Consider the following 12223-nt stretch of genomic DNA (forward strand, 5'->3'; position numbering starts at 1 on the left):
TTTTTTATTTCCATAGTATTTCATTATTAACTGTTTATCACAGATGCATCAATAGCATAGCTCACACACAGGCAGTGGTTCTGCAAAGCCATTCTTTAACTTACTGCATCAAGATAACCGTGAAAATTATTTGGCATTGAGGATGCAAGATTGAGCTCTTGCTATCTTACTCTGACTTGGAGATTTGATTTGAGTTGGCTACGTGTCTACACCCCTGTTTTACTCAAAGGAGACCTAACCAATACAGTCAGTAGAGTCTGGACAGAAACCTTACCCTAAAATGTATCAGAACAAAGAATGTCAGATCTGTTTTTCAGGGAAAAAAACACTAAAATGCATTTTAAACCCCTTCATTATTTTATACATATATAAACAGATTGTTGAGTTTTATGCCATTACTGGGATTCAGGATCAATTTTGTTCTTGTTTCCTCAAAAACTCAAGAACAAAAGGTGGTTATGCATATAATTATAAAGCACCCTTACAGTTTCATTAATATGACTGCAACCCAAACAGAATATAATTCTGTATAATATCAAATCAAGTAGTACCAGCTGACTGCACAAAGCAAATTTTTTTCATTTTTTCAGTGTACTTTGGCAAACAATGTTCGAAAAATTGTCATGTGACTTCTTTGAAAACATGTTCCAGGTTTTATTTCTCCAACTGGAAAATACTACTAGCATGACTTAAGGTCAAAAGCCTGGCTTAAAAATGTTGCAATTCAGGTTTGATAAGATCTAAACACTTTCACTATTCCAGCAAGTCAAAAATTCAGCGTGAGAAAGACAAAATCCCTACCTTTTTGTTTTAAAGTAAACCAGAAGTTAACACTAAAAAAAAAAATCGTTCCTTTTATTTCTCCCTTTATAATTAAGTAGACAAAATGAAAAAATCTATCCTTCAAAAAAAATGCAGGAATCTGATTTGTTCTGTTTCCTGTCTCTCTCACAATTATCCAACTAGGAGTAAAACGACACTAAGAAAGTTTAACAGACCTTATGAACAACATAAAAGCTCAGAGGAGAATGATCTACATCATCTCAGCTAGTATAAGAAAACACATCCTTATGCAACGTCTTCTTGGAATAAAGCATTAACTAACGTCCCATACACCAAGGGACTGGTACAGCTTTCCAAACAAGCTCACTATTTTGGTGCTAAGACTACACCATTCAAATCAATTAATTTTAAATTAATTTTCACTGGAAGTAGAATAAAACTTTTGATGGTTCCTATTCAGTTAGTATCTGAACTTGTTATACCCTGCACTTTAAAAGATGACTAGGAAACCCAGTCCTTCCCCTAAAAGGTCTGTCTATGTTTTTTGCTGTAGATATTCCTTAATTTGCAGTTGTGCCTTGCAACTTCACTTTATGTATAATTACTATGAATTCTCTGGGACTATAAAAATTTTATCTTAATATAAGAAATAGAAAAAACTATGGTTGGCATTAAGAAGACTCAGACAATTTTCTTGAGTTGTACTATCTCACTGATCATAGAAAACAGAGAGATTTAACACATTTTCAAGTAATTTCTCTCATACATACTGCTTTTCAAGTTAAGCACTGTTTTTCTCAGTGACTAAATATGGATGTCAGATAACCTCTGGTTTAACTTGCATTTGTAACTAGGAACTAAGAAACCTCTGAGAGTTTTCCTGCCCAGTCCTCTTAAAATGGTAATTAGGGAAGACTACATAAAGAAAGCTGTTACAGTTGTCCAATACTTGAAAAATTCCTTAAGGTCAGTTTTGTGTGACCATGGCCCATGGGTTCAAGTGTCTGGATGCAGCTGAAAAGCAAAGCAACCAGAGCACATTCTACATTCTACATTTTTTTTTTTTAAATCAACTTCTTTCTTCATTTACATTTAATGAAAATTGTATTTGTTCTTGACACAGGTTGTGCTGTACTTGCTCTAGTGAACCTTACCCTTAGTGAGCTTCTCAGCTTGATATTAAGGCCTAACTGATGCAACTAGTCTGCTCCAAGACCCAAACTTGTTCGGACCAACCAGCCTGGACTTCCCTGTATTATCCTCTCCCACATGAATTATCGTGGCAGAGTAAATCAAGTCAACTTCCAGCCACCTGTGGAGATACACTGTTTGCAAACACATTGAACCGAAAACCTATTATACTTAAAATGAAAACAAAACCAAGCAAAACAAAAAACCTAGAAATAATATACCATAGGAAAAATGCGGGTATTTCATCAAAGCATGCTACCTTAGTTACATATTCATGAATCACTTAAAGTGATGGAGGACAAACAGCTACCCAATGCCCAAGTCTGTCTTCAGAAATATTCTGAGGAAAGGTAAGCTTTACTATCCACTGTTGCTCATAGCATTTGCCCTCCAGTTTATGTTTTGGTATATGCACATATTGGCAGTACAATTCTGGAAGGGTTCTTACCATCTCCTGGATCAATAATTTCCACCGTGGATACATCAGGAAATTCCAGAACTGCCATGACAGGCTCAGAAAGGACAATTTGAAAGTACTCAGACTGTTCATGTTCACCATCACTCAAAATCCGTACTCGCCATGTAGCTAAGGTTTGGCCAGGATTAAACTGCACCTGCTTCTGGGCTTTTCCTCTGAAGTCTTTATCTTTCTTGGCAGTACCATCTCTGGTGCTAATACCTGCCAAAATCAGAAATTCAAGTAATTAAAAATATCACTTGTAACTTTTCTCTTATCATGTCATCTTTAAAAAAGGATTTAGAAAAATATACTTTTCACAACTTGAGAGTGTTCAAGTCAGCTCTGTTACTCTTGACCAATTTTACATTGGTGTCACACATACAGGTGGAAGCACATAAATTAAGATTATGAAAGGCAATTTGGATAGAATTAGCCAAAGCAAAAGTAACTACTAGAAAAACTCTACATTCTCAGAGGTCACAGTCAAGTTTCCCTTTCTCCATAATCCAATTACGGATGCCCAAAAGGGCCAACAGATACTTTCCTCCCTCCTTTAACATTCTGGGTTCTCTTCTGTTCCAGAACATCTAAGTAACATGCTGCCTGAAAGCCTCAAAAATATTTATTTCTCTTAGAAAAAACAAAAACACACCTGGAAAGTTCAGCTTTCAAGGGGAAAGCTAAGGAAAACCAAAGACACAAAGAGGTAAACCATACAGAATAAGGATGAAATAAGATGTAAAATCTGAACCATTGTGGTCATTCCCACTACAATAAGCATTTTTTAAAATTATTATAATCTTATTTCAGTGTTTGGATAATGACAATCATAAAACTCAAGTCAAGTTGAAACTGCAAAGCCAAGGGACAAAATCCAGTACTGCTCACCCCACTGAGACAGCACAGATCTTACAGCCTCAGATCCAGGCTGCTCTAAAATGGCTTTTCATTGGCGTTTCCCTCCCAGGTTAAGGCCGTCTGACAGGCCCTCCTGGAAATTAGTCCTTCAGAACTATTTCCAACTCATGCATTCAGCCTCTGTTTGAACCCCCACAGTACCACTCAAATCTTAAAGATCTTTCTTAGGTTTTCAGAAAAAAATTAAAACTTCTCCCTTCTCTGCCTGTTTCTTCCAACTGTATTGTTTAATGTATTAAAACATATAACCTTTCCCTAGAAACCTTGCCTTTCTTGCTTCCTGCTTGTGCCTCTTCCTAAGTCATAGACAATATTTTACATAACTTCCGTAACTGTTCAGCCCCTTTGGCTCTTCACGTGGACCCGAAAGGCCAGTAAGCATCTTAGCCCATATCTTTTATGTTCTTTCCAACTCTGTAATTGCATTTTGCAGGATTAAAGTAGTCAGAAGCAAGTTATTCAAACTGCTTTTGCTGGATTTTGAGTCAGCTCAATTCAGAAACTGAACTTGAATCCATAGGCAGAAAATTTTGTAAACACTCTATTTGAAGGATCAGAAGTCAAATCAGCATCTGTTAATCAGTACCAGTAATTAATTTAAATCACACATCCTTAACTTTGCATTTAATTCTTTTATTCTTTTACTTTTTTAAAAGAAATACATTATCAAAGTTAGTTCACTGTTCAAAAAAGAGCCTTTTAAGTTAGATCCAGTTAGTTAGTGCCTAACTATATCTCCCTACCTGAAATTCAGATTCTTATTCAGAGACTTAAACAGAAACCTGATTTCTAAGTATGAGCTTGTGCTCCAAGCCAAGTAAATGCTTACATATCTCTGCAAAATCAGCTTTAAATTGAGTGCCTTTACTCAGCAGTGTAAGCTCACCATAGGTTTTGACATGAAACTGTACAAGGATAATGCTCCCTAGGTCCAAATGCATCACTAGGAAGAGAAAAGGAACAGATCCAGAAGCTAGCGTCAGGTGTGAGGCTGCAAAATGTGAAAACACAATCTTTTTTCACCTTTTCACTCCCCAGACACTGCAAACAGCTTTCAACACCTGTATCAGCCTCACTTGACTGCCAACACTGACTGAAGAAAACGAGCCTAATGCTCATAGCTGTTAATCAGACCAGCTCATAATAGCCTTCCAGCAAAGTGATATATATCTATTGTTGTCTTTCCAATTGCTACAACTGTATTTTCTCATTACAGGAAAAATAAAATCTGGACAGGAACTGTATTTTGTGAAACAAATACAACAGCGTTATTAATCAAATCAAAGAAAGAATGACTGGGTCGTGAGTTGTTAAGTCAAAAATTAATTGCAGAAGATGACAAAAAAAAGTGAAAATTTCATCATGTAACTAAAGAAATCATATACTTAGCATAACAAAAGATACTTGCTTTAATAAATAAATATACTCCTTTGAATCTAGCTTGCTTAGTATAAAATACCATTAAAAGGTGTATTGATATAACTGTATCGCTACATTTTATCAGCTAGCTGGCCAGTGATTTATAGAAGCACTTGATAAGGCTAAAATTGAACTTACTTATAAAAGAGGTTTCTCCCAGGTAACCTCTCCGTTTAAGAACAATGTCAAGATATTTGGATTCTTCATTTACTAAATAATACTCCTTTTCTAAGGAGATCCATGCCCAGTTTAGGCGAAAATGTTGATTCTTCAGCTTGTTGCCTCCTGCAAAACAAAATGAGAAAGATATATTTATTCATTTTTCTTTTTTGTTAAATACTAGTTCGTCTTTTGAGGTTAATGTAACCTGTATCCTAGGTAAGATCTGTATCTTAGCTGGACATTACAATCCAAAGATTTTAAAGACTTTAAATTAAGAAATATCAAGTAAAGAACTCAACCATGATACATTTGGTACATACAGGAATAAATTTTATCTTAGATGCATACAAACTAGTTATCTTAATTCCAAGGCATGCTCATTTCTTTATTCTTCAAGGGAAAAAGAACAAGAATTAATCAAAATATACCTGGGATGCCTTTTCTAGAAATTACAAAAATTATGGATGATCCAAGCTTCTGCAGAACTGTATTGGTATTTCCAAATAACACACAATGTAGGACATCACACATAGCTTCCTCGATATGATCAGACTGCCAGAAGCACTGGAAAACCCTTATTATCTTGAGAGACTGGAAATGATACTTACCATCTTTTAGACTGCATTTATCCACGCAGTCTGCTTCTAAAACTCAGTATTTTATTCACTAAATCTAACAATTTCTGCTCTTATTGGTTTAGAATTTATGCATCAGTATTGTGTGATTCTAGGAACAGCTTTCACATCTTACTAGGAAATGGTTTCATCAAGATTAAGTATCCTTGATACATGCCACAGTTTATAGATATGCTGATGCCCTCCTAAGCTTACATGTTTGTAACTGTTGAGTTAAATATGATTGCCTGTGTCACCTAAGGGGACTTAGAGATACAAATGCTTACTGGAATTCTCTTGAACTATTTTGCAACGACCTATCTTCACGATATGATGAATGCCCCCAACTGAGTAAGCTGCTGAGATGTGTTTTGAGACTTAATTTTCAATAGACCAAAAGATGTCCTCACAGTTCTTTTTACACAGGCACAACTGTAGCAACACGCTCCTGGTGAAGAAAGACTCCAGGGATCTTTTCCAAGGTCTCTACTGTAGCAGTAGCATAACACTTCCCTGCAGTCTCACTGAACTTGGATGGTTTCTGTGCACTCCAACACTGGGAATTGAAAGCTTAATACAGCAATCAGTACAGTCAGCTAGGGAAACGTGCACCAAGTCAGCGTCTCTGGTTGGCGGCTGTTGATAGCATTGTCCTTAAGTAGAAGACTCTATTTCTTCTTACAACAATCAGAAGAACCTTCACAGTCCTCCTCAAACAAAAATGCCCATATATTTATCAGCAGAATTAGGCTCCTCTTTTTGAAGCCAAAGCAATGCAGGAATACAGGAAGTTTTGGAGGGGATGATACGGAAACCATTTAACTGCCACTGCAAAAGACTAAGCACCAGTCTAAAATATGAGCGTGTCTCAGCCTAATCTCTCGCTCCCAGCACAAATGAAGCTGTTGTGTCTACAATTAATGGGATTTGTACAACTGTAAAACAGCAGGAAGTGTTTATTGAAATGGCAGGCTTCTCAGAGTTCTTCTTAGTCTAAAAAAGCAATCCAGAAACAACAAACGCAAACAGATGGCATTATAAAGTCCTGTTAAAAATGCTACTTTTTTTTTTCAGTTGGAAAGGTAATAGCTGAAAGGAGCTCGCCCCCATTTCGCTGACTATAAACCAAGTATTTGCACAACAGACTGAATATCTCAAATTAGATTAACACATTTCTGATAAAATATAGCATAGCTTTACTTTCTCATGTAGAGTTTACCTCCATCTGTTCACTGATTTTCCACAGTAAAAAGGCATTTCTTGTCAGTGTAGGGCTTCTGGATGCCACAGATAAAAGGGCATGACAAATGAAGTTCTGTATATAACCCTATCGGATGTGTTTGTTATTACTCCGGAGAATCCTCTAATTACCATAGCAAGAATAAAATAACCTATTCAGCTCACTGAAGGCAGATGCTCACTCAGCAACTGTCTTCTGGGAACGCTGGCTTGTATGCGAGGCTGTAGTCCGATTTCCTTCCCAGAAGGTGCTGCTACAGAACAAGGTTTGCTCAGGTAACAACTGTCTGAAATGTGCAAGGAATTCCCTTTAGAAATTAACACTTGTGTACACAAGCCAGTGAATAAAGTAATTCCTCTGAAGAGCAGAGAAACATATCTAAGTATTTCAGTTCACTCATGGCTTAACTGACAGAGGAAGGGTCATATGGAGGCTGGTTTTCCTCTTCCAGTTTCTTCCATTCTATTGTTTGAGAAATTAGGCAGCCCTTCCATATGCTTCCACTCCGCTTCAAAGATAAGCCTCTATATTTGTTTATTGACCTATATACTAGAAAAAAACAACCATACTTGTGTAATCTAACATAAAGACAATGGTACTATGTAAACAAAAGGAGGGAAATGGTCACTGGAGTATCTTGCTACACTCCTTGCCCTGCTTCTTTCTGCTCTTTTGATCTCTATTGTTATCGACAAAGGGAAAGGCTGCAATAGCACATACCAAAAACTGTAATGAACACCACAAGAAAACCACTAACTATAGCTTGGCTATACCAGCACTTACATTAGGTTAGCCATATGTTATGTCTTCCCATTAGTTTCTTGGGACAAACGCAATAGAATATGTCTTGTTCTTTAATCTAGTGAGAACAGCCATTTGTCTGCCACCCCTGAAACACTGCCCAATTTAAACATAATTTGACAAAGGGATAAAAGTTTCTAAGACATAAAAGGAATGAAAATTGACTGCCAATTAGAGGAGAGAGAACCTATTAGTATCACTGCTGAGAAAAAATACTGCTGCATGAGCTTACTAGAAATCAGAATGTCAGACACTGGAAATCCCCCAGCTGAAGGAAAAGTTTCTAGCAGAGTTTGTATCTTTTTAGACAGAAGAGATTCCAGCCATGGGATGGAAAGGAATAGGAATACTGGCATCATTTGCTCTACTACCCAAAGAACTAATGGTTTAAACAAGTCGTGCACACAGGCACACAAACTACAGCTTGCTTACACACAGGTCTCTTACATTTCATCTCTAGTGTCTTAAATAGTTCAACGTTAAATATAATATGTATTTGCACATAACTACTGAACATATCAAAAGTAATATACAAGAGAAAAAATCCCAGCTGTTAAAAAGGAACAGTCACATGGAGAAGTTTCAGTAGCCAACTACCAAACCAGTTCATTACTGTCACTGATGCTATGGAAAATGTCGAACTATACTGAGTTAGAAACTTAATGAGAGGATGAAACTTAGGAAGCAAAAAGCACAAGAAAGGCAATATGAAAGATTTCATATTGTCTTAATTCCACTTATTTCTTGCTTTCAGCAGTTTCTTTCTATTTTTTCTTAGATTAAGAAAAATCCAAACAAAAAAGTATTATTTCTAAGGGGCTTCCAGCAAGCTTCCATTTCTACAGGTCTGCTTCTGCTCCTGAAATACATATTATTCACCTTTTAGAATGTGCAGTGCTAAAACTATCAGATTTAGAATTTTAAGAAATTAATATAGATATTTTGGACGTTGACTTCTTCACTTTGTGCTTTTTCTGTTTAGAAGAAATGTTTCCTAAATTATACAAGCCATTTCATGGTCCAATGTCACCCAAAGAATAAAACCAATGTTGTTGTTGTTGTTGTTGTTACTATTGTTACTATAATTATTACAGGCCTCTGACACAATAGAGCAGGAAGCATATGATACATCTTATCTAACTTCAGGTATTTATTTTTGAGCTAGAAATCCTAAGCTGTCTTTATAGCCAAAACCAGGAAAGAGGCATTTTATAAGGCATCTTTTTTAGAATGAGATTAGCTGTGCCTCAAAATATGCAGAAATACATGTATTTTTCCTCAGCAGCTGTTAAAGATGCCTGTCATGACCAGTTAGGTTGTAGACATTTTTCTTATAGTCATCTAATGCTGGGTAAGATGAATTCCACCATGCCTGAACTAGACGAAACTGGGCCTTTTCTACAACATAGTAGAGCCAAGCACTATGCAAACATAATGTCTGTAAAAAATATAGCTTTCAGAAATTATAAAATATCAGAAATAAAATTGCACATGCCATCTTAATTTGGTTCCCTATTAAATTAATTATCTGTCCTACAAGAACATTTCTATAGGCAAATGAATTTTGCATTGCTTACTAGCACTTCCCTTGGGCTTAGTCAAACATTTAGCTGCTAAGCAAATAATTAAGGTACTATACCTCAATGACAGTTCTGCTTTTGTTCCTCTCCCAGACAAGTGCTTGTAATACAAATACATCAGAAGTTTGGAGAGGGAAGCCATTACTAGACTGCTTTTAAAACTAAACAAAAGGAAGGAGGGACGTGCTACAATGAGGTAAATCCAAAGTAACTTTGCTTATCTATCAGTGAGACGTGGCTGACAAGACATTGCTATAGTGATGCATGAAAGTCTGTTTCTTGAATTTTGCCAGAGATCAGAATGCAGCAGCGCTAAATCAGAAGATGCTAGACAGGATGTGGTGCAGTGAGACGTTCATGAGAAATGAGATGGCAAGAGTTGTGAGACACAGTCGAAAACTTCGTAAGGAGCTAAAGTTAAGGATTTAGAGTAAGGTGGGTCACAAAGTGACTTCATGACTGACTGAGGCTGCTGATGAGGACTACCCTCTGAAAAGGTTTGCTTGAGTATGAAAAGTCAAAGATGGATGTCACCTAGAATCAGTCCTTATAGGAGTCCTGTCAGCAAATTGGTCACCTGTCAGAAAACAGTGATATATTATTTTTGCTCATGTCATCAAACCAGAAATTCCTAGAAAGACCAAGTCTTCCAGAAACTCCAGTTTCAGCTCCTCAACGTGAATAAAAGAGGAAGGGCAAGAAGACTTGGTCAGTAAACCAGTTAAAGGGAAAAATATTAAAATTAATATTCTCATTTAAGCATTTATCTTTCTAACCATGCTGCTCAGACATATTTAAAAAGATATAAAACCTCCATGAGAAATACAGATTAGATTGTCAGAACTTTATATCATGATGCAAAGAGCTCAGAGAAGGAAAGAATTAGTTCCAGTTCTTTCCACAGATCACTGGGGCTATGTGAAGGCACTGTCGAGACCGCACCTCGAATATTGTGTTCAGGTTTGGGCCCCTCACTATGAGAAAGACATTGAGGTGCTGCAGAGAGTCCAAAGAAGGGCAACGAAGCTGGTGAAGAGTCTAGAGCAAAGTCTTATGAGGAGCAGCTGAGGGAACTTGGATTGCTTAGTCTGGAGAAAAGGAGGCTCAGGGGAGACCTGATAGCTCTCTACAACTACCTGAAAGGAGGTTGTAGCAAGCTGGTTGTTGGTCTCTTCTCCCAGGTAACAAGTGATAGAACGAGAGGAAATGGCCTCAAGTTGCGCCAGGGGAGGTTTAGATTGGATATCAGGAAAAACTTCTTCACCAAAAGGTTTGTCAGGCATTGGAACAGGCTGCCCAGGGAAGTGGTTGAGTTACCATGCCTGGAGGTATTTAAAAGGCATATAGACGTGGTGCTTAGGGACATGGTTTAGTGGTGGACTTGGCAGTGCTAGGTTAATGGTTGGACTTGATGATCTTAAAGGTCCTTTCCAACCAAAACAACTCTATGATTCTAAGACAGTATAAAACATATCTCTGTCATTAAATCATGTCTCTTGAGCACCAGCGACCTGAAGGGCATTCAATAAAGAATGTCTGATTATAGCTCTGCTGTCCTTAGGAGTTACCCCAGAACCCTAATTCATAAACAAAAGCCTACAACTACACCACAGTGTTCATTTATTGACACATCAGAAACTGACATATCTTGATATTGATATTGGCTTCCCTACGTGGTATCCATGGCATAATCAGCCAGAGATGAATCAGCTAAAGAGTGCCTAACCTGTATAACCATAGACACACAGACTCTTTGTGTCCACAAGATATGACAGAGAATCACAGAATCAATCAGGTTGGAAGAGACCTCAGGGATCATCGAGTCCAACCATTGCCCTGACATCACCCTGTCAACTAGACCATGGCACCAAGTGCCATGTCCAGTCTTTTCTTAAACACATCCAGAGATGGTGACTCCACGACCTCCCTGGGCAGCCCATTCCAATGTCTAATAACCCTTTCTGTAAAGAAATTCTTCCTAATGTCCAACCTGAACCTCCCCTGGCGAAGCTTGAGGCTATGTCCTCTTGTCCTATCACTAGTTGTCCGGGAGAAGAGGCCAACTCCCACTTCACTACAACCTCCCTTCAGGTAGTTGTAGACTGCAATAAGGTCACCTCTTAGCCTCCTCTTCTCCAGGCTAAACAACCCCAGCTCCTTCAGCCGTTCCTCATAGGTCAGACCCTCCAGACCCTTCACCAGCTTGGTCGCCCTCCTCTGGACTCGCTCCAATACCTCAACATCTTTCTTGAAGTGCGGGGCCCAGAACTGGACACAGTACTCAAGGTGCGGCCTCACCAGTGCTGAGTACAGAGGGATGATCACTTCCCTAGACCGGCTGGCTACACTATTCTTAATAGAGGCCAGGATGCCATTGGCCTTCTTGGCCACCTGGGCACACTGCTGGCTCATGTTTAGCCGGCTGTCGATCAGCACCCCCAGGTCTCTTTCCAACGGGCCGCTCTCTAACCACTCTTCCTGCAGCCTGTAGCGCTGCATGGGGTTGTTGAGGCCAAAATGTAAGTCCCGGCACTTGTTCTTGTTGAACCTCATGCTGTTGGTCTCGGCCCATCTGTCTAACCTGTCCAAATCCCTCTGTAGGGCCTTCCTACCCTCCAGCAGATCGACACTCCCACCCAGCTTGGTGTCATCTGCAAATTTGCTGAGGGTGCACTCAATCCCTATGTCTAGATCATCTATAAAGATATTGAACAGCACCGGCCCCAGAACTGAGCCCTGGGGAACACTGCTAGTGACCGGCTGCCAGTTGGACTTTGCCCCATTCACCACCACTCTCTGGGCTCGGCCATCCAGACAGTTTTTAACCCATCGAAGAGTCTACCCATCCAAGCCCCGGGCAGCCAGTTTATCTAGGAGGATGCTGTGGGAGACAGTGTCGAACGCCTTACTGAAGTCTGGATAGACTACATCCACAGCCCTGCCCTCATCTACTAAGCGGGTCACTTGGTCATAGAAGGAGACCAGGTTGGTCAAGCAGGACCTGCCTTTCATGAATCCATGTTGGCTGGCCCCTATGCCCCGATTGTCCTGCATG

The 12223-nt window shown here is 38.8% G+C and overlaps 1 protein-coding gene across 1 annotated transcript in view; it reads right to left on the minus strand.

The window, feature by feature from the left end:
• FREM2 (FRAS1 related extracellular matrix 2) overlaps positions 1-12223 on the minus strand; it is a 158926-nt gene that overhangs the window by 62933 nt on the left and 83770 nt on the right. The window contains exons 3-4 of the mRNA XM_068425504.1: positions 4910-5056; positions 2423-2653 (exon numbers count right to left, since the gene is read on the minus strand). Coding sequence (XP_068281605.1) covers positions 2423-2653; positions 4910-5056 — 378 coding nt within the window. The remainder of the gene's footprint in view (positions 1-2422; positions 2654-4909; positions 5057-12223) is intronic.

This window comes from Nyctibius grandis, chromosome 2 (assembly GCF_013368605.1).
Source record: "Nyctibius grandis isolate bNycGra1 chromosome 2, bNycGra1.pri, whole genome shotgun sequence".
Classification (NCBI taxonomy): Eukaryota; Metazoa; Chordata; class Aves; order Nyctibiiformes; family Nyctibiidae; genus Nyctibius; species Nyctibius grandis.